At 44.4% G+C, this 23,338-nt stretch overlaps 1 protein-coding gene across 2 annotated transcripts; it reads left to right on the top strand.

The window, feature by feature from the left end:
• Positions 1-280: 280 nt before the first annotated feature.
• On the top strand, positions 281-23,338 carry LOC123993485 (calnexin-like). 2 transcript variants are annotated; one of them, XM_046295676.1, is made up of 14 exons: positions 281-412; positions 10,055-10,285; positions 11,558-11,631; positions 11,954-12,012; positions 12,938-13,161; positions 13,883-14,075; positions 14,276-14,465; positions 14,876-14,989; positions 15,620-15,776; positions 16,690-16,905; positions 19,497-19,616; positions 19,856-19,976; positions 20,141-20,268; positions 20,494-23,338. In XM_046295676.1, exons 2-14 carry the CDS (start codon positions 10,058-10,060, stop codon positions 20,551-20,553), a joined length of 1,884 nt encoding a protein of 627 aa, XP_046151632.1. In that variant the 5' UTR covers positions 281-412; positions 10,055-10,057; the 3' UTR covers positions 20,554-23,338. The 2 variants fall into 2 exon arrangements, with proteins under 2 accessions (XP_046151632.1, XP_046151631.1); XM_046295675.1 differs by lacking the exon at positions 281-412 and adding an exon at positions 529-791.

Below are 23,338 nucleotides of genomic sequence, written 5' to 3'. Positions count from 1 at the left end.
CATCGGCGCTTTAGTTGATAAATTAATATGTAAAGAGTTTTACTATTTTATTCGAACTTCACAAAGTACATAAATCATTAATTGATCATAAACTACAACAATCATCAATCATTTTCGCTGCTGCAAATTTATATTTGAGCCTTGTCTGACTATAACCAATCGGCATGCATTTCCGCTTAGAGCTGGACAAATCATCGCCGTCCACGAGGTTGAGATTGGGGGCGGAGACCATTCATTGTGATGAGCGTGTAGTACAAGCAATCAAATTCCTATAATTCCCGGAAAATATCAACGTTTTCAATTTGGCAACCAATCAGCAAGTGGAGAAGGTGGAGCTACTAATCCAGTATGCATGCCCCAAAGCCACACGTGATCCGGCTGTAGTTCCAAGTGGTCACATCGGAATCAGGAGGTAAGTAAATGACGAACAAATATCACTTCTTACAAACATAAGTCGCTAAATTATAATGTCAGTCTAAATTGATATAGGATGTTCAGCTGTTTGCATACAGGCCAGTATCGTTTAATTGCAATACTGAATAAGATCAAGAACCCATGCGTGGTCTGACGGCCAGCTAACAAGCTCATTTAGCCTAGTTAACAATTAAGATAACAAATTAATGTAATTGTTCCGTATATTGTCACATAACACCGTCAGTTGCACACTTTGCTCGTGTGTTCATTTTGTCGACATTTTGTGTAAGACAAGTTGGACAGGCTAACGTTACCTAACTTGGCTACATGGGAGGAATCGAACGTGGATAGCAAGCGATACCAGCCTCGAGTTAAAAGTAAGGAAAATGACATATTGCCTATTTGTTACAAAACGTTCCGACATTTTCACAAACTATATTGTAGTTGACTAACACTAGAAATCAGTTAAAAAAATGTGGTGATGATGCAGCAGTGTGTGTCATGGTGCGAAACCAATATGGCTATTTAAATATCGTACACAAGTAAATTAATGGACTCATGATAAGCATTCTGCCCTAACTATGTAGCTATGTCCTTTTTCGTGTGATAATTGTAATCGCGTTTTCTGTGTTGGATATAGTGGGTAACATTAGCATACTCCCTTCAAAAGGGGGTTATCAAGATGAGTATTATAGCTAGGTACAGATAATATTCTATGTGAAATAATTTCCCTTAGGAGCTACATAAAGCCTGCTTGTAGGAATTGCTACGTGTTTTATAGGAAAACCTTGTTAACCCTGTTCTACCATGGAAACGGGTATTACTGGCAAAGCAGTAAGACCAGTTTTACAAACCCACTTCCGCCACTGAATGAAACCAGAAAGTGCAACGGCTAGATAGAGGTCATACAGCGCCCTCTTGGAAATGTGCCTTTTACAGTTTGCTTATCTAACGGAATTGGTTAGCTTTGGGACACAGAAGTCTTGTATTGGTTGGACTCCCTGAGTTGTGCATAGATCTGGTGGCTGCTGACCGAAAATAACCATATCACAACATTGCCAGCTTCACCCCTCCCCCAATGTATTTTCTGCCACCAAGGCACATGTATAATTTCTAGGAACTTGATTTACCAGATGTAAAGTGAAATGTTAACCTCGCTATGTAATGTCTGAATCCAACTTGTCTGAACTGCACCATATTCCTGCTGTGTGTGTAGTGCTTGGTCTAATTGCAGGAATATGGTGCAGTTCAGAGGACAATTGGATTCGGGCGCTTATTTGATAGTGAGGGACACTTCACTTTATATCTGGTAAATCGAGTTCCTAGAGATTTTACGTATGCCTTTATTGACAGGAAAAGTCGGGCCAGCTATATTGTGATAGGGTTATTTTCCGTTGCCACCCACCAGAAGGATGCAGAACTCAGGGTGTCCAACCAATACAGACTCCCAATGTTTCCCAAAGCTAGAATTGATGTGTCTTATTGAATGGTTAGCTATTGTGAGAAATGTAATTGCTATTCTATATAAATAATTTATCTGAATGGGCGTAGGAAGTTGGACATTTGTTGTTATACCTTGTTAAATAATAACTTCTCAGTTCTCTGGTGGGTAATATTTAAAACAGATCTGTTAGGTTTTAAGATTGGACATTAAGAAGATAATTGTATTTTAAATCCACTCTGGTTGACAATTTAGTAACTAATGTTGAATGGCACAATGGACTGATACACATGCTTTAAAATATAATATTAGCTTTTACATAATCTTCTTACATCTTGCATTATCTTTTTTGAGATGGTCAAGGCCCCGAAAGGCACATAGGGGGTGCCTTATCTTATCTGCTTCAACTCAGGGCGCACTCCTTCCCTACAGTATGACCTAGACAGGGCCTCACAGCAGTTGGCTTTCCAGTATCAGCTGCTGCATGTTTCTTATCCATGAGAGGACACTCTGTGAAAGCACAGTTTGACATCTTGCACAAGATGTCTCCTACTTAGATGGTATACACTGAGAGAACCATATGACCTCAGCATTAGAAGACAGCACTGTTTTCCCCAAGTACAGCGTGAACTGGATGGAATGAATTCAGAAGACTGGCTGACAGATAACACTCCTTGCTGTGTTGCTTGAGCACTGATTGATTAGTCTACAGTCACCTCCCCTCCTATCTGCTCTGCTCTCAAGGACATGTGACCACTGAGGCATGATGTAAATGGGGGAAGGCTGTCCACTTGGCAGCACAACTAGGGTCTCTCCTCCTGTGTGTGTGCGGTGTTTTGTTTGCCCGCATGACGTCTCCAGCCTTTGTTGAGAAAGTTACATTTGGCACTACTCTCAAATTTATCCTTCTGGCCCTCCCACCCCTGGACCACAAAATGCCTCCCACCTGTCCTAGGCTGCAAGCACCCTTCAAGCTCCTGTATCCCCCAAACAGAGTGACTGTGGGTTAGGGCTGGGCGATATATTGCATTAATTAGAATTTGTTTTTGTGCGATATTCCAAATTCTTGTATTGCAAGAATCAAGGTTATTTTATGAGTTTGGTTTGTCTGCTTGTTCTCATGTTGTATTTTTGGGAGTCATTGTCCCAAAGGCGGGAAGGCAGGCGAAAAGCTTAGATCCAAAATCAGCCTATAGAAACACATTGGCCTTATTTTGGACAGATCTTTATGGTTTACACATACACACCAGGCCCTTTCCCTGCCTCTCACGTCAAACAAGTTAAGAGATCACATCCTTCTCTCTGACAAGTGGTTTCAACTTGCTATTTGAGGTTTGGTTAAACAGAATGAGTCATATGGACACAAACTCATTGAGATATTATTCTACTGTAATGGAGTAATAGAGCAGACACTACTAAAACGAGGGTATCAATATGACAACCCCTCTTGTTCCACATGTTCTGCACTACTACTATAATGAATTGATGGTATAATTTATTAAAGTACTGTAATTGTCGTGACATCAGACTTATACATCTAGTATGTGTTTTTATTAATATGCAATAAGCATAAAATACAATCATATAAGGAATTGGCAACTTGTTCTCATTCTGAGAAGTAAAGTACACTACATGACCAAAAGTCATCGGCATTCATATGGAGTTGGTCCCCCATTTGCTGCTATAACTGCTTTTACTCTTCTGGGAATGCTTTCCATTAGATGTTGCAACATTGCTGTGGGAACTTGCTTCCATTCAGCCACCAGCATTAGTGAGGTCAGGTACTGATGTTGGGCGATTAGCCTTGGCTCGCAGTTGGCGTTATAATTCATCGCAAAGGTATTAAATGGGATTGAGGTCAGGGCTCTGTGCAGGCCAGTCAAGTTCTTTCACACCGATCTCAACAAACCATTTCTGTATGGACTGTGCTTTGTGCAAGGGGACATTGTCATGCTAAAACAGGAAAAGGCCTTTTCTGAACTGTTGCCACAAGGTTGGAAGCACAAAATCATCTAGAATGTCATTGTATGCGGTAGTGGTAACATTTCCCTTCACTGCAACTAAGGGATTTAGGCCGAACCATGAGAAACAGCCACATACCAGTATTCCTCCTCCACCAAACTTTACAGTTGGTGCTATGCATTCGGGTAGGTTTTCTGTTGGACTGCCAGATGGTGAAGCATGACTCATCACTCCAGAGAACGTGTTTCCACTGCTCCAGAGTCCAATGGCGGTGAGCTTTACACCACTCCAGCTGACACTTGCATGCGCATGGTGATCTTAGGCTTGTATGCGGCTGCTCGGCCACGGAAACCATTTCATGAAGCTCCCGACAAACTGATGTGCAGATGTTGCTTCCAGAGGCAGTTTGCAACTTGGTAGTGAGAGTTGCAACTGAGGACAGACAATTTTAATGCGCTACATTCCAACTCTGCGGTTCTGTGAGCTTGTGTGGCCTACCACTTTGCGACTGAGCCGTTGTTGCTCCTAGACCTTTCCACTTCACAATTACCGCACTTACAGTTGACCGGGGAAACTCTAGTAGGGCAGAAATTTGATGAAAGGTGGCATCCTATGATGGTGCCACATTGAAAGTCACTGAGCTCTTCAGTAAGTCCATTCTACTGCCAATGTTTGTCTATAGATATTTTATTCACCTGTCAGCAACGGGTATGGTTAAAATAGCTGAATCCACAAATTTGAAGTGGTGTCCACATACCTTTGTGTATATATGTCTAGGTTACTTGATTTCAACGTCTGAACAAATTGGACAGGCTAACATGCTTTTCAAACAGAGACAACTTCAACCTTGTTGGCTAACAAATAGATCCAAGTTGGCTAAACTTGAAATATAAAGATTAGCTGGCCAATCACGATCACGTGGGCTTGAGAGATTGTTGATGAGACCTGTGTTAATTTTCTATAGCCTAATGCCCTGCTTCGAGAAGTTGGGCATTATTAGTGAATGTTCATTATGCATGGTTCTGATTAAATTTGTAACAAAGGGCATTTTCATAGACTTGAAAGCCAGATCAGTGACATTGCCCAAGCCGAACTATGGACCTTGCAAGTCAACTACAACCCTTTGCCTCACCCACTCCCAAAAGTCTTGTATGTTAACCCCTCACTTGGACATCAAGAAGATACATGCATGGTTCTTTTGGTGAGCTTCCCTCTGGTTATCCCCTCTGTTGGCAGCTTGACTTGTTGCAGGGAAACACCCTAGTCACAGTTTACAAACAGACTCATGGCAGAGCCCTCTGTTAGAAAAAACACCAGCTGTCGCGTAGACAGACACCGCCAGGACCATCACCGGGCCTGAAGGTGTCCCTCTTGGCTAGTGAAAGCAAAGTGGTGACAGTGTTTCTATGTATGAAAAGCTGTGAAGGGAAAGTTGAGATTAATTTTTCTTTAGGCACTGTGTGGTCATCACTAGTTAACACAGTCACAAATTCATAATTGTGCCTTACACCGCCTATTTCTACAAATGTTTTTGTTTTCCAAAATGTTTACGATATAGCAAATTCTCTTTGTGGCTGTGCGAACTAGTGACAACCACCCTGCGTGGCTGTTGCCTGGCTACCCAAACCCCTTGCTACCCGCGAGTGCCGATTTTATGATTAAATCGAATATTGTGACATCTGACGTTGATGGTATATGTTGCAGCAAGACTATACTCCATTTTAAATGTACAAATCCTAAACTGTGCAGTTTTATCAGCATGTTTAAATTAACTAAGCCTTATTCTTAAGAATTATTTAATGAGAATGCGACTAATATTGTAAATACACACATTGTACATAACATTGTCATTAATGGCACAAAACGATTATATTGGGTATGGTGATATTGGAAGCAGCATATCATAAATGTCCACCAACGGTTTCTTCTCTGCAATAAGTCATGATTTTAGTACCTCCTGACGATTTGTACATTTCGCAAGCGTGCACACACACAGGCTGTGTTCGCAGCTCCCCTGATTTGTCCCTTCAGGACACTCCTTAAGGGATATGGTTGTAGAGGTGATGTGTCCCTTGGGGGGGGCTGGTTATCTGGACAGATGGGAGTTGGCTGGGGGGGATGGGTGTATAGCTCTCACCCACCTTCAAGGATTTTTGTCCAGCTACTCCAGTGATTTTCTTTTCACATGTATAATCGGGTGAGTAATGTCGGCAGTCAAGTCTACAGCCGGTGTTCCTGTAAAAACGGTGCACTGAACGAATGCCATACCAACGCTAGGTCCACATTCGGTGCAATGTGTGCGAGCCTTTAGAATGCACATATGACCTGCAGAACAAACTCAATAGAGATACTGAATAGGAGTTGTGATGAGAACGGTAGTACTGGAGTATTAATCTTCATACCATATATGGACAGTAGTGCATTATGATTTATCTTGACCTAATAACCATTTTGTTTAGACTGTCTGGGCTAGTTACCACCATTACTGCTGTGCCATGGGAAGTGCTAGCCGGTAGTGCTACTGATGCTAATACCACGTGGGGTTAAGCTATGTATAGTGTGCGATTGCATGCTAGCGTGTAGGTGCTGGTAATCTGACAAAGACAATTGGTAACTTTGGTTTGTGTGTTAATGGACTTCGGTTAGATCCCTCTATATTATGACTTGATTTTAGATTAAATTATGGTTGAAAAACATACACTGCTCAAAAAAATAAAGGGAACACTAAACAACACAATGTAACTCCAAGTCAATCACAATTCTGTGAAATCAAACTGTCCTCTTTGGAAGCAACACTGATTGACAATAAATGTCACATGCTGTTGTGCAAATGGAATAGACAACAGATGGAAATTATAGGCAATTAGGAAGACACCCCCAATAAAGGAGTGGTTCTGCAGGTGGGGACCACAGACCCCTTCTCAGTTCCTATGCTTCCTGGCTGATGTTTTGGTCACTTTTGAATGCTGGCGGTGCTTTCACTCTAGTGGTAGCATGACAAGGAGTCTACAACCCACACAAGTGGCTCAGGTAGTACAGCTCATCCAGGATGGAACATGAATGCGAGCTGTGGCAAGGTTTGCTGTGTCTGTCAGCGTAGTGTCCAGAGCATGGAGGCGCTACCAGGAGACAGGCCAGTACATCAGGAGATGTGGAGGAGGCCGTAGGAGGGCAACAACCCAGCAGCAGGACCGCTACCTCCGCCTTTGTGCAAGGAGGAGCAGGAGGAGCACTGCCGGAGCCCTGCAAAATGACCTCCAGCAGGCCACAAATGTGCATGTGTCTGTTTCTGACCGCTCAAACGGTCAGAAACAGACTCTATGAGGGCCCGATGTCCACAGGTGGGGGTTGTGCTTGCAGCCCAACACCGGTGCTAGAGAACACCAAGATTGGCAAATTCGCCACTGGCGCCCTGTGCTCTTCACAAATAAAAGCAGGTTCCCACTGAGCACATGTGACAGTCTGGAGACGCCGCGGAGAACGTTCTGCTGCCTGCAACATCCTCCAGCATGACCGGTTTGGCGGTGGGTCAGTCATGGTGTGGGGTGGCATTTCTTTGGGGGGCCGCACAGCCCTCCATGTGCTCGCCAGTGGTAGCCTGACTGCCGTTAGGTACCGAGATGAGATCCTCAGACCCCTTGTGACACCATATGCTGGTGCGGTTGGCCCTGGGTTCCTCCTAATGCAAGACAATGCTAGACATCATGTGGCTGGAGTGTGTCAGCAGTTCCTGCAAGAGGAAGGCATTGATGCTATGGACTGGCCTGCCCGTTCCCCAGACCTGAATCCAATTGAGCACATCTGGGACATCATGTCTCGCTCCATCCACCAACGCCACGTTGCACCACAGACTGTCCAGGAGTTGGCGGATGCTTTAGTCCAGGGCTGGGAGGAGATCCCTCAGGAGACCATACGCCACCTCATTAGGAGCATGCCCATGCATTGTAGGGAGGTCATATAGGCACGTGAAGGCCACACACACTACTGAGCCTCATTTTGACTTGTTTTAAGGACATTACATCAAAGTTGGATCAGCCTGTAGTGTGGTTTTCCACTTTAATTTTGAGTGTGACTCCAAATCTAGACCTCCATGGGTTGATAAATTTGATTTCCATTGATCATTTTTGTGATTTTGTTGTCAGCACATTCAACTATGTAAAGAAAAAAAGTATTTCATAAGAATATTTAATTCATTCAGATCTAGAATGTGTTATTTTAGTGTCCCCTTTATTTTCTGAGCAGTGTATCAGTTGTATACTGCATATGGTAATGTGGACCTAATAGTACTCTTACATACTCACTCTCTCTGTGACCAGCCCCACTTATTTGGCTAATGGTATCAGAACATGCTGAGGGGTGAGAGTAGGGGGGATTTGAGGGCACAAATTGCAATCTCATTGGCTTTATCCGATTTAGAAGACAACCCAATCCCGAATCAATCCTTTCCCCCTAGGCACTAGCGAAGATCTGAGAGGATTGGATAGGTATAAGGGCTCAGACACAGCAATAGCGTTTCCTGGCCGAGAGTACTTAGAACCTCTGAACGCAATTTGAAAACGAATGCACACTGATTTTACATGCAGAATTGTTTGAAAAAAGTTGGCAGTCTACTGCGGATGGTCCCTAAAACGCGATTGGCAGACACAAGCTAGATCCACATTCAGTGCGACATGTGCTAGCCTTAAGAAACATTTATAATAATCTGATAATTCGGCAGAATATTTGCCATATTGCTTACACTTATGTAGTCCACTCCAGTAGATGGGTGGTAGGGCAGGCTAAGGGTTGATTTGGGACTGTGTCGGAGGAACATGTCTGTGTGCACACAGTCTGTCCTAAATTATTTGTATTGTGTCGAGTAAATTGCCTGTGAATAAAATGACAGTTAAATGTGTCGTGTATGAACTCAGTGGGTGTTATATGGCCTGCTAGTGTAATCTCATTGGGACTGATCGCATTAGGGGAAAGGCTAAGGCTGCATATCCCTCAGGCACCCCTCTCGTCGCTATGGCAATGGGTGCCAGGGAGGCTCTGGGTAACGGCATGGTGACCATATGCCTGGAAACAGTCAGAGGGTGTGTGCGTTCTGCAGGCATGGAAAGGATAAACATTTAAAACCTTAGGAGGGAACCTAGTGGTATTAATGGACCATTTTGGTTCCAGGAACATTCAATTATAGTCCTTATAAGACCGGGGTTGTCGGTTTGATTCCTGCATGGACCACCTATTCCGCTAGGTTTTTTATGTTCTAATAGGATAAAAAGCTCTATGTAATTTGACACAATGGCCACCTGCCCTGGAAGTAACTTCTTTTTTTTTCTCCAGCTCAGCGATATGTTGACTTGCATTGTCACTCGCCCACATATTTCTGGTGTCTCATGTAGTCCAGTCTCTCACATATTCTTCCTCCCCAGTTTCCTTCCTTTAAAAAAGATTCTGGTTTATCCCCTTATTTACTCTTTATTTAATGGCTGCATTTTCTCTGCTGTCATTTCCCTTTCTCCATCACATCTCTTCCATCTTTCTTGCCCTACACATAGCTTCCACTGTTTGAAATCAGCCTTTACTCTTAGTCATTTTGATGTGAAAGGAACGGATGGGTGTAACTAAGCAATAATACTAACTCCGCTCATCCTCCCTAGCCCTCGAGGTAAGGTGGCTAGCAATCTGAAATGGCTAAGGAAGGAATTCAATAGGAATCAGTGTTTTCCCCCATATTCATTACTGGTATGTCATAAATGTTTCTGCCAAGGTGTGCTTTTAAATGGATAATATGTTGGAGGCATTCAGCTCTTACCCTAACAGGTCTGAAGCCTGCTAGTTTTCTGTTCTACCTGATGATTAATTGCACCCACCTGGTGTCCCAGGTCTAAATCAGTCTGTGATGGGTGAACAATGAAAAAATGCAGTGGAACTGACTTGGCGGTCCAGAGTTGAGTTTGAGGGGTCTAGGGGAACAGCTAGCATGGTATTGCACTAACGCTAGTCTCAATGAAACCCCACTACCCTTGCCGTCACTGCAGAAAAAAATCCTAGGGTGAAACCTTGGGAATCTGAATGTAGATGCAAACAGGAAATGGGGATCTGTTAATTAGCCAAAGTAATTAGTAGGCTCGAGTCGGCAAGACTATCATTGGTATCTGCCATACTTCTTATTATTAAAGCACTTATGGACAGCTGAGGCAACCGCTCACATTTTATCCTAGTTTATGAATTGATCTCTCTCCTCTCCCCTAGACAATGGAGTTGAATGTGAGGTGTGTTGTGCTGCTGGCCGTGGGCCTGTGCTCCACTCTGCTACTGACCACAGTGGCCGCCCACCAGGAGGAGGAGCCTATCATGGAGCTGGCGGAAGACATGGGCGTGGAAGACGAGCTGGAGGACCTGGGCCTTGGGGAGGAGCTTCTGGATGGGGAGGTAGAGCCAGAGGATGCAGACACACCACCGGGACCGCCTCCAGCCCCTAAAGTAAGTATCCTATTGACCTAGACCAGTGTGTATGAAGTTTTAGTGGTTAGATAGTGTAGCTCCTCTCTTTCCCTCCAGCATACACACATTGTGACAGCCAAGGAGCAGAGGTTATGCCAACATGGCTGCTCACTGATCCTCTCAAGGATAAATGGATCATAATTTAGTTTACTGCTTGGATATACTCTGCATTGACTCAGGGAGTGCCTCTCTTGTACACACATACATACCAACCGACCCATTTTCACTAGTCAAATGTCCATTGTGAATGGGCTGTAGAGTGAATGGGAGGTTTGAGCTCATTTTTTTTATGACCTGAGTCTTAACCAAAATATCACAGATGAGACAAATTGTTCACCTGCCACTTTAAGGGTGGGAGGTTACCGTGGTTGTGCAACTACAGTCATGTTTGTGCCTGTGAGATTGAGTCTGACTACTAAGTGTTGTCTTCTCTTCCCTAGCAGTTGAAACTCAAACATAGAAAAACAACCTAGCTTGTGAACAGAACAATGTAAATGGCCAAGAAACACAAGGACAAAGTCTCACTTCAGTAAACTTTAGTTTCAATTAAATTAGACTAACTTTTATGCTTGTGCACAGAGCTTCTAAAAATGAATCTTTCACTCAGCTCTACACATACGCACAGCCCCCAGCCAGGCAGTGCTGCAGCGCAAAGTGGAATAGTCTATTGGATTTGTAGTTCTTTGACTTTGTACAATTTAAATTACCAGCTAACAAAATGGCAGAAATACTTACAAAAAAACAGCTTCTGCATGATTTATTTTACTATAAATTTGATCATACTTGACTATTTTTTTATTTATTCACACGTGGCTGGTGAAATAGACATCTTTACCCGCCAATGCCAAAACCTACCTGCAGGTGGCGGGTGTTCATTTTAGACCCTGTTTCTACATAAAGGATATGGCTAATGCCAGTCATGAGTCATGAGACATTTCCAGTGGTGAAAATCTCTGACTAGCCTAACTTCAGTAGAGGTAGGGAGGCATTTAAAAGAAACTCTTGGGGTGATACATTGACTAGCAATGTGACTTGAAGGTTTTCTATCTGACTGACCTATGTCCTCCCATTGCTCTTGCATAGGACACACACACACACACACACACACACACACACACACACACACACACACACACACACACACACACACACACACACACACACACACACACACACACACGTGTCCTGGTTGGCACACTAGGCAGTGGACGAGCTGACCCACTGACCCCTCTGCTCTCCGCTCCTCTCTAGGTGACCTACAAAGCTCCCGAGCCCATGGGGGAACACTTCTTCGCTGAGTCCTTTGACAGGGGGACCCTAGACAGGTGAGAACTCATTAAACTTTGAAACAGTGCTGTTAAACACAGGCATTATTATATACAGTCATTTGTAATGCAAATTACATCTACACCAAGGAAGATATCTTCAAATATGCTGTGCTGAAATAACATGGGTGTAATAAACTGCATTTATTGTCTTCTCTTCATATGCCACACTGTGCTGTTTGAGTGTTCACTATAGGACCAGCTGCCATTTTGACCTAACTACGAACCCAGCCTCAAGGTCATTCCCCCAGGGGCTGTCCCTCTGGTGTCCAGGTGCTACCCTGTTTACTTGACTCAAGTCAATTTGCTTCTCTTGTTTCAGCTGGGTCCTCTCAAAGGCCAAGAAGGAGGACATTGATGAGGATATCGCCAAGTATGATGGTAGGCACTAAGACAGTTATGGCCCTGGTCAGAGGACATTTTTAGTCTAGCAGCCAGTGGAAGGTAGATTTTAAAAAATATATATATATTTTTTTTTTATCTACTTTTTTGTAAATATTTTTCCCCACATTAATTACACAAAAAAACAGCAGTTATTTTTTGTTGATGAGCATGCTTTGTAATGTTTCTAAATCAATGAATGTGTTACTAGTAAGATGTCATGTGGTATATTGCTCAATTTAATTTAATGTTGTGAACTGAGTATTTTAACCAAAATAGAGATGAGAGACAATTTCAGCTGCCCCTTTAAGCTGTGCCTTTTGAAAATTTGTCTTCGCTAGCAGTGGAAGCAAACTCAAACATTGAAAAACAGCCTGACTTGTGAACAAAATGTAAATATCCAAGAAACACATGTAGAAATTATTGTAGTAGTTACACCAACTGTTATGCCTGTGTAGATTGTTTTTTTAGAAGCAATCTTTTAGCACTTCACTCACAACCCCCCAGCCAGGTGGTATAGCTATAACATTAGGATTCATTTTTTTGGTGCACTGCCGGATATGAAAGACAACGGCAGAAATACTTTGAAAACAGCTACTGCAGCATGTGCCCATACTTGACTTTTTACTATTTTTATATAAAATGCTCGCACTGTAGTGGCCCAAGTGTGACCACCCGCTAACATGGCTTGTGAATGAGAGATTCTTACCTGCCAATGATAAAATCTACCTGCATTTGGCGGGCGGTGGGTGTTAAATTTAGGCCAGGTCTCTGACACATTGTATTAAGTAGGGCATAACATAGCAAATAATTTTACAAACAGAAAACAAAAATTTGTGTTTGGTGCTTAATGAATACAACCTAGCTTTGGCTCCATTCAGGCAGTTATCAAGTGAGTATATTCACATATTTGACCTCCTTGCAGGTAATTGGGAGGTGGAGGACATGAAAGACAGCAAGCTGCCTGGAGACAAAGGCCTGGTCCTCAAGTCACGTGCTAAGCACCACGCCATCTCAGCACAGCTCCTCAGACCCTTCATCTTCGACACCAAACCCCTCATCGTCCAGTATGAGGTCAACTTCCAGCAGGGGATCGACTGTGGTGGTGCCTACGTCAAACTGCTCTCCCAGACCCCAGACCTTAACCTGGTAAGCCACACGTCTGCACCAAAGATTTTTATAACGAATCCAAGATAGACCACAGCCTGTCGTTTCGAATGGGAACAAATTAGTCATAGTGGGCAGAACAAGAAAGTAGGGGGGCGACGCCAAGGACACGAAGCCAAGGCACGTTATAGCATGTTTTCGTTAGGGAACAGCTACTTTGCGAAGGGAGTGTGCAATAACTCGATGCACCCTTGGACTCATTCTAAAAACCGATTTTGAATAATTATAATAATAAAATAAATAGTATACTTTTGCAACTGGTTAAATCTACGTAACTTAGTCCACTCTGTTCATAAAATATTATAGTTTTGGAAACAGGAAACTGTATTGAGATCAAATGTTTCATCGGTGAGAATCTGCAGAAGATCAGCCAAAATCCATCTCGCTCCGTCATCTCCCACTTCCAGCCACTGGGCTTCCTCTCACCACCATATTTGGTAGTAAGTGGAGATGCCAAGCGGATGCTTCATATTTATACATCCATTGAAATATCTGGCTCATTCTATCTGTGCACCATGCAATCTAAGACACTCTCAGAACACAAAATAACCTCTCAAAAGTCCTCTGTTTATGTAAAAGACCCCTTAGCTTGGTCTTCATTTAAAATGTACCAATGTAGACGGCCTGGAAATCCAGTCGCCAGTTACACATTCCATAATGCTCTTATAGAGCCACAGTAAATTATATTTGTCCTTCCCACCAGGATGAGTTTGTTGACAAGACTCCCTACACCATCATGTTCGGACCAGACAAGTGTGGCGAGGACTACAAGCTGCACTTCATCTTCCGCCACAAGAACCCCAAGACTGGCGAGTACGAGGAGAAGCACGCCAAGAAGCCTGATGCAGACCTGCGCACCTACTACACCGACAAGAAGACCCACCTTTACACACTGGGTAAGACATTTCAACATGTTCTCAGGCACCATTCAGGTATCCCTGCTGTTGTAACTGGTGCGATGTCACTTAACGATCACATGGAAATGTATTGTGTGGGACACGATTGTATGCCAGTTAGATTAGGGAATAGTGTTCGTTCTTCTTGTTACATTTCTATTAGTTCCTCTAACTAGTTCTGTCTCTCTCCCGCCTCCTAGTGGTGAACCCAGACAACAGCTTTGAGGTGCTGGTAGACCAGACAGTGGTGAACAGTGGTAACCTGCTGACAGACATGACCCCACCCATCAATCCTGCTGCCGAGATCGAGGACCCCGACGACCACAAGCCAGAGGACTGGGACGAGAGGCCCAAGATCCAGGACCCTGACGCAGTCAAACCTGAGGACTGGTAAGGGCCTGTGTGTAAGAGGGAGAGAGGCTATTTCAGCAGGTTAGTGTAACGATGTGAAAAGACTAGCTTAGTTAGCGGTGGTGCGAGCTAAATAGCGTTTCAATCGGTGACGTCACTTGCTCTGAGACCTTGAAGTAGTAGTTCCCCTTGCTCTGCAAGGGCCGCGGCTTGTGGGTGACTGTTGATGTATGCAGAGGGTCCCTGGTTCCCACCCGGGTATGGGCGAGGGGACGGTCTAAAGTTATACTGTTACATTAGTTTGCATGTGCATGTTTCAAATGTAGTTGGATTGTTTTGACATGGGATAATAGGTGTATGTCCTGTAGACAGTTTTATGTTTGTGCCAGGTGTGGGTGTCTGTGCTGTGTTAGTGCGTGTACCCTCAAATTCACCCGCCTGCCCCACAGGGATGAGGATGCACCAAAACAGATCCCAGATGAGGATGCAGTGAAGCCAGACGGCTGGCTGGATGATCAGCCAGAGTACACCAGTGACCCCGATGCAGTCAAGCCCGAGGACTGGTAACTACCATACCGTCGCATTCAGCTCAACCCGCTATCTTGCTACACTCTCAAACTGCTGTCTCTCTCCCCTCTACCATAGTACTCCATTTCTTCTGTCTTAATCTACCACCCCTCTGTCTTTTCTCTCTCCCCTTCGTCTGGTCTCTCCCCTTCATATACCGTCTTCTCTTACCTCATGTTGTATCCTCATCTAGGTCAGCCCACTTGTGTGTTGGAAGCTAATTGCTAGCCTTTGCGGCAGCTCCTCTTCTCTGTGAAGAGAGTGGGCTTCCTGGTGAGAGGAGCTAATTTCACAAGGCATGCTTTGCCTCAGGATAGCCAGGCCTGGTTTTTGGGCTGCATTGAGCTGCTTTTTCACTGCTTTGATGTCTCACTTCTGTGGCGGAAATTAAATTAGAGCCGGTAGAGAAGAGCTAGAGGAACGGGACACAGTGGAAACAGGGCGGAGACCAATGTTGAGATATGGGCTAATGACCCCTTTTTGAGGTCTTCTAAATGCAGTTTATTTTCTTTCTCTTGTTCTTTGCTTTCTCACACCCATAGTAACTTGCAACCGTATACCATAATTTTGTACACTGTATGACTGTGTCTGTGACATTGTCGTAACTTGTTCTTCTTTTTCTCCAGGGATGAGGACATGGATGGCGAGTGGGAGGCCCCTCAGATCCCGAACGCCCTCTGTGAGACCGCCCCCGGCTGCGGTGCATGGCAACGGCCCATGATTGACAACCCCAACTACAAGGGCAAGTGGAAGGCCCCAATGATCGACAATCCCAACTACCAGGTAACCCTTCACACCTCCCAGCGTGTACCATGTACCAAAGCATCAGCCTCTTTAGGAGCATGCTTCACCCCAGTGAATTGTGTAGCCTAAATAACATGCACACAATAGTTTCATTTGCTCTTCAAATATTTGGGAAATTCTGGTACACTATATACACAAGTATGTGGACACCCCTTTAAATTAGTGGATATGGCCATTTCAGCCACACCCATTGTATAAAATCGAGCACACAGCCATGCAATCTGTAAAGTTTGGAGGAGGAATGATGGTCTGAGGCTGTTTTTCAGGCTAGGCCCCTTAGCCCTTCACTAGAACTAAGGCATACAAATATGCAGTTGTGCGCTTTCAACAATGTGGCAACAGCTTGGGGAAGGCCCCTTCCTGTTTCAGCATTACAATGCCCCCTTGCAAAAAGCGAGGTCTATACAGAAATGGTTTGTCAACATTAGTGTGAAAGAACTTGACTGGCCTGCACAGAGCCCTGACCTCAACTCCATCAAACACCTTTGGATGAACTGGAACTCCTAGTGCTCTTGTGGCTGAATGGAATCAAGTCCCTGTAGGAATGTTCCAACATCTAGTGGAAATCCTTCCCAGAAGAGTAGATCCTGTTATAGCAGCAAAGGGGGGGACCAACTCCATATTAATTCCCATGATTGTGGAATGACGAGCTGATGTCCACATACTTTTGGTCACGTGGTGTATGTATTGATGAGAGCTTATTTATATTATCTTGAATAGTAAATTTATTTCATGTGTTTAAGAAAAAGTCCTACCCTTTTTTTTTCTTTTTTACTACTGAGCTGTCATTGCAGACAAATCCCAATGTATGTACTTTGAACCCTAACATAATTGAAATGCTCACAGTACAGTGTACTCTACTCTCAATGTACATTCACCTCTCCTTCCCCAGGGTGTGTGGAAGCCCAGGAAGATTGCTAATCCGGACTTCTTCGAGGACCTCCATCCCTTCAGGATGACCCCCTTCAACGCCGTGGGCCTGGAGCTGTGGTCCATGTCCAGCGACATCTTCTTCGATAACTTCTTCATCACCAACGAGCGGCACACGGCCGAGCGCTGGGCCAATGACGGCTGGGGTTTGAAGAAAGCTGCTGAGGGAGCCGCTGAGGTGGGTACAACTGCACATACACAGACACTGATGTACTTGTACACCTACACTTGAATGCTTCATGTGGATCATGAAGCATTCTTCATTTGGATCTCTTGTGAAATGTAACTGTTTTTGCAAACAAAGCGTGAAGACTGTGTACACAGGACCCGTGTAGAGGTATGTTGAGAGGTCGCATAATAGTTAGGACGGGCGAGTCCTCACGCCTCGTTGATAAAACAAAAAAATATGCTGACATTTGATAAGGAAATGTATGCGGTGTCATTAACTGGCAGGACCACTCTTCTATCCTAACCATGGCACTTTCAACATCTCTTTTGGATTCCTGTTGCATCTAAGTAGTAAGAGTACAGCAAGATCTTAATTTTCCCAATGGATGTTTGTTTTGCTGCAAGTGCATCTATGGGACCTGTCCTTGTATCCAGGGCCTTCTCTGAAACCTCTCCATGGAGCTATGCAGATATTTTCTGCGTTGCATGAAGTCTCTAGCCTCTGGGGTTAGCAATAAAGTAAATCCAGACTAAACTAGAGGTGACGTGTTGTCCAACCACAGACTTAGAATCAGGGGCCGTCTGTATGATGTGTTGTCTCAGAATGGGAGCGCTGATGAAGTATTAGTCCCCGTCCAAGTAATTTTATTCAGAGAATATCAGTGGTTAGTGGTGACTTCTCTGCCTGTGTGTTCTCATGGAGAAACACCAGAATAGACACACTCCCCACACCCTTCAGAGGAATGCTACTGGTTAGCGTGGCTATCTGTTCCGTGTGACGCGTAAAAACCCTTGCCTGCTCCGCCCATAAGTGGAAACAGACATACACATGGTGTTCTAGGGAGAGAGAGAGGCCAAGCTGACCAGTAACAGTGGAACAGTCACTCACCATGCTACAGCTACTCCTCTGTATGAGTTGGATTTAGTTGAAAAGCTTCCTGAGCTAGCCTAGCATGACTCTTACCCGGTCCCTTTCTTGAGCTAGCCTAGCATGACTCTTACCCGGTCCCTTTCTTGAGCTAGCCTAGCATGACTCTTACCCGGTCCCTTTCTTGAGCTAGCCTAGCATGACTCTTACCCGGTCCCTTTCTTGAGCTAGCCTAGCATGACTCTTACCCGGTCCCTTTCTTGAGCTAGCCTAGCATGACTGTTACCCAGAGGATGAGTGTAGCCTTCTCTCGGTGCATTCTTGCACCGCTAGAGTACACTGTTCCATAGAGCTAAACGTACAGCTGTGGACTATTAAGAAGCAGTGGCCCTGCTTCTCACACGCGCAGGTGGTCTCGCTCAATTGCAGTTCAGGCAAAATAAGCTTGTGTGCAGTAGTTGTGAGTCCAGTTGGGATGATGTTGGCTCGTACCCAAGGATTAGCTGTTAATTTGGTTGCCTCTCGTCTAAATCCCTGCAGCCCCAGACCTATTCTGCCTTTTATTCCTAAAGATTAATTCCTGGGATGCCTGGCATGTTGGGCTTAATGGCCCTCTCTCTATACATCTAGGCTTCTCGCTCTCCGGTCTCTTCTCTCTCTTAGCGCTCTCTCTTAGCTCTCTCTTAGCGCTCTCCCTTAGCGCTCTCCCTTAGCGCTCTCCCTTAGCGCTCTCCCTTAGCGCTCTCTCTTAGCGCTCTCCCTTAGCGCTCTCCCTTAGCGCTCTCTCTTAGCGCTCTCTCTTAGCGCTCTCTCTTAGCGCTCTCTCTTAGCGCTCTCTCTTAGCGCTCTCTCTTAGCGCTCTCTCTTAGCGCTCTCTCTTAGCGCTCTCTCTTAGCGCTCTCTCTTAGCGCTCTCTCTTAGCGCTCTCTCTTAGCGCTCTCTCTTAGCGCTCTCTCTTAGCGCTCGCTTGTTCTTCGTCTCGCACACACACACACACGGCTGTACTAGCTACATACCCCTCACAGTGAACCGTGGGGCCCGCTGAGCATTCCACTGCTTTCACAGCCTCATTGTTTGCTCTATGGATCATTTGGTTTTACACTGGTAGCCATGCTGGGCCATTTGGCTGCCACTGTTAATATGGAACAGCTCGTGTCAGGTCTGCTATTGTAGTATGGATGGAGTTGGATGCACACCCTCCCGTGATCTATTATTGTTCTCCCATAGTATGCGAGACTTAGGTTAGGACGAATGAATGATCAAACTAAGGTGTTCTTTTGGCTGAGATTGAACAAAAGCAAGAGTCTTTTTGTTTTATCAAGTGCACAAGTATGCATTGTGAAACAGGAAACCCCCAGCCCTTATGAAGGCTCTCAGGAAGTGAGTGATGTGTAAAGAAACCCTCAATAACTTAACAAAAAAAACAAAAAAAGAATCATAACACAATACATATTTAGGGTTCATATGAAAGATACAGGAGTGAAGTTTTTTTTTTTTTTTGTGGTCAACTTGGTATTGACCTTTTCCGACCATTTCTTAATGCCCCATACCCAACAATTTGTTATACCAGCCATATTGTGGCAAACTTGTTACAAAGAACTACTTTCAATGGCACCCCCAATAGTGCATATGTAATCCATACCCTGCTGGTAATTTAGTTGATGTTTGTTGGTTGTGGTCGTTGGTTCCCAGATCTTGACCACTCCGTGACTGTGTTCTCCCATCTCCTCTAGCCCGGGCTGGTAAACCAAATGATGACTGCAGCAGACGAGCGTCCCTGGTTGTGGGTGGTCTATGTGCTGACTGTGGCCGTGCCCCTCATCCTCATCATTGTCTTCTTCTGCACCGGAAAGGTGAGGGACCACAGACCATTTAAGGTTTCATCTCAATAGTGTCTAATTTATTATGAAATTACTCCCCCACACACAACCTGCATGGTTATTTGTCAACAATTCGGTCAAGTCGTCAGGACCCCCCCCCCCAGACTTTCAGTAAATGTCGGGAGTAAAATCCTTAATGGATGACTAAGTGATGTCATCAGAGACAATGTTTTGAACTGTTAATGTGTATCTTTTCTCTCTTTCCCCAACAGAAGGCAGTGGCTCCAGCTGCAGCTGACTACAAGAAGACAGACGAGCCTCAGCCAGACGTTAAGGAGGAGGAAGAGGAGAAGGCTGAGGAGGACCAAGTCAAGGAGGAGAAGAGCCAGCCAGGTTAGGACTCATTGGCTCGGTCTCCCTCTGTCTGTACTGTAGCTTCACAAATGTATGTCAAGACGGTGTTATTTCACTTGACAATGCGTGCTGCCTTGCCTCACCTGGGGGTATTTCACAATGGTCTCAGTAAAAGCGAACTCTGTGTTGGTTGGTTTCCATAGCAGCAGCAGGGAAGAAGAGTGATGCAGAGGACAGCCCTGCAGAGAAGGAAGGGGAGGAGGAGGAGGAGGAGGAGGAAGAGGAAGAAGAAGAAGAAGTGAATGAGGAAGAGGAGGCGGCAACTGATCAGGTACGGGACAGTAAGGCAAGTCTTGGTAAGCATGATGTGGTTTGTTGTGACGACAAATCAGAGCTTGCCACTTTTGTAGAAAAAGCATTGTAAAAGTACTGTTGGCAACTTCTGAGGTAAAAATGGCTTTAGAAATAATTGTGACCGGGTTGATTGTGTCAATTTAATCGTTCAGAGTAGAAATAATGATGACCCAAATCTCCCTCTCATTCCCGCTCTCTCCAGAAACAAGAAGATGATGTCCTCAGGAGGTCCCCTAGAAACACAAAAGGGAGAAAGGACTGAAGTGGCTGCCACAACCCTGGATCTTCTGATTTAAACCAACTGGCCTGACCCCCCCCTCCCCCCGGCTCCCTTTATTAACCACCGCCTCCGGCTGTCTTCTCCACACCTCCCCCCTCCCAGGACGATGAAGTGATCTCTCTCGTCAGGATCAACAGAAAACAATCATGACTGCCTCCAATATGGAAGTGTGGATTCCAGTATGGTGAAGATGAAGACTGAGTTGTTGGTGTAGAAAGGGGCTTTTTCGAACAGCGAAGAAAGAATAAATTGATTTCCCATACCATTCTGTAACAGTGCAGCAGACACTAACCTAGGGACCCCACCTTGTCTTCTCTTCTCCTCCCACCCCCAACACCCTATGCTTCTGCTAATCAGCCCCCCATCCATCCATCCCGCAGATCTAGACAGTATTTATCAACTGGTGAATCTGGGCAACACTACAGCTCGTAGGTTTTAGCCATTTTCCCCCTCAATGTCTTCTTGCTTGGTCCAGTTTAACAGTCCCATGTGTTTTGTATGTGTCAGAGGAGTAGATAGACTTAACATGAGCATTTCTGTTGAAGGTCGACAAAAAAACAAACATGCAATTTGGATGTCTTGTCTGCTTTTAACACTGCAGTTGTGGTTTTGGGAGGGTTTCAAGAGACAAACGTTCCCATGATAAACAGGTCTCCTCGACATTTCATTCCATGTGGCTTCCACCACGTTAAAAAAAGTGTGTAGTTGTAGAATACCTCGCTCAAGTTGTTCCTAATAGAGTGGAGCTGGGAGTAAGGGGGGTTCATTGTACATGCTTAGTTCCCCGCAGAACTGTGGGGCGGGCAAAGTTTTTGAAACGGAGAGAGAGCTTAGTAAACGGGCTTCAATAGGTTAGATTCTGTGCTGCGTTACACAGCCCTAGAGAGAAAGGTTTGCTGAACGTTTTTCTTCTGTGAATGTACTGTGACGTTTCTTTTAATACTTTGTACATGTCTTTTTTCATTTGTTTTTGATCTATAATGTAGGGATATAGTGATATAGTGTAAGTGTACATTAACAAATATTTGTGAGGGAGGGAGTATGTAAGGCTGGTGCTCGGAGGGGTGACTGTTGGTTGCCGGCAGGCTTAACGGAGATGCCAAGGTTTTCATACTGATGTCCTTGCTCCTGCTGACTCATCAAGAGAAAAAATCCTGGCTCAGCTCGCGCATCCTCCTCCCTCATTGGTGGGATAATTCAGTCTCCCGCCTGGCTATTGGTAGCTGAGTAAGTAAGCACATCCTGTGACTGCATTTCCTAAGTCAAAAGCAACAGCAGCAGAATATAACACAGATCTTTAAGAATTTTACTCTTATGTTTCTCATGACAGTTTGAGTCTTACAAGAGTCATAAAGAGTACTCGGGGTGTCAGACAAGCTTCCCCCCCTCACTACTTTCTCACTGAATGATTCATTGATGTCTTTTCCTTTTAAACTTAATCTCATACGACATGAAAAAGGAACTGAGGAAAGATTGGAACCGCCTGCAGGATTTTACGTTCCTTGTTTCTTTCTCCCATTCTTGTTAACCTGTCCATGCTGTTTTCAGAACATCGTCAAAAGCCATTAGAGGTTTGTCTCATATACACAAAAAAAAGTTGGCTCTTTTCAAGGTAACTGAGGCTACCACAAACGCATACTAGGTCATTTGCTGTCGCTGTCTGTCTGCATGGAATCCTGGTCAAGTTTTCTGGTCTCAGATTCCTTAGTGGTGAATGTCGGTCAGTCATGTTTGGAATCCTACAATTCTTCTTCTCCGGTGTCTGATAGAGCGAGGTGAATGGGGATTGGTTCCCCCGACAAAACTCTAAGCTGCATGTGATTGGGTGATGAGGATCCACATCAACTGTTGGTTGATTGGGCATTCATCTACTACAGTACATTTTGGAGGGCAGGGAAGAAAAGGTAGAACTTACAATGTTACTCACAAAACAGAAATAAACAGATTTCATTAAGAGATTGGAGGTTGGCAGTGTTTTTCCTGTATTGGTCTCGTGGTTTTGTGTGGTGTGGCGGGGGGTCGTCACCCCTGAAATTTAGTTGGCATGTACAGCTTCCGCCTTGAGGAAATAGACCTCCATTTCTCATTGTTTTCTTTTTTCTTATTGTGAAATGACCTGTCATGGGGTATATGCGATGTAGTTCCCCACTGCAACCTGGTTAGTAATGTTTCTTTATGGTACCATTGCTACAGGGTTTGTGTGAGGCTTAGATAAAATATGAGGTGGGAGACCGAGACACCTAGTTGGCGTTTTTCAAGAAAATGAAAAGGTCAGAACTACACTTTTATGAATATTCCTAAAGACATACAGCTCTCCTTTACGCTCTTTCTGGCTACCTTTTTTCATTTGAGTCTACAAAGTTTATTGTACCTTTTTATTTGGTTCTACCTAAAGCTGCCTAGATAAGACTCCTAGACTGAACAGTGCACTGTAATGTACCTTACATATATCTCAGCTTTCCTGTGTGACAATACTCTGTGATGGGTCACCGAAATGAATGGGTTTAACCTAACTTAGTCCTGTACACTAGAGAGATAAAATGAACTATAAAGAGTTACCTTTGGTTATCACGGTTGAGATTTAATGTCACATCATGGGTAAAGTTGAATAATTGTTTAGTGGTGGTTTTAAAAACTGTGATCACAAATAGCCATGTGAATATGGGTCACAGACTGCTCCTCTGACCCATGTCTGTTATAAATGCAGTCATCTATGAATGGGGACGCAATTTTCTTTTGATGAATAAAAAGGCCTAATAGAAACTGA

This window comes from Oncorhynchus gorbuscha, linkage group LG13, assembly GCF_021184085.1.
Source record: "Oncorhynchus gorbuscha isolate QuinsamMale2020 ecotype Even-year linkage group LG13, OgorEven_v1.0, whole genome shotgun sequence".
In the NCBI taxonomy this organism is placed as follows: Eukaryota; Metazoa; Chordata; class Actinopteri; order Salmoniformes; family Salmonidae; genus Oncorhynchus; species Oncorhynchus gorbuscha.
Note: the sequence above shows the minus strand (reverse complement) of the source record. Positions and strands in the feature narration are given on the sequence as shown.

Excerpts from the sequence above, each read along its gene's own strand:
- LOC123993485 (XM_046295676.1), top strand. The coding sequence starts at position 10,058 with ATGGAGTTGAATGTGAGGTGTGTTGTGCTGCTGGCCGTGGGCCTGTGC. Across the intron at positions 11,632-11,953 it reads GACAGGGGGACCCTAGACAG|CTGGGTCCTCTCAAAGGCCA; the intron begins GTGAGAACTCAT and ends CTCTTGTTTCAG. Across the intron at positions 16,906-19,496 it reads CTGCTGAGGGAGCCGCTGAG|CCCGGGCTGGTAAACCAAAT; the intron begins GTGGGTACAACT and ends CATCTCCTCTAG.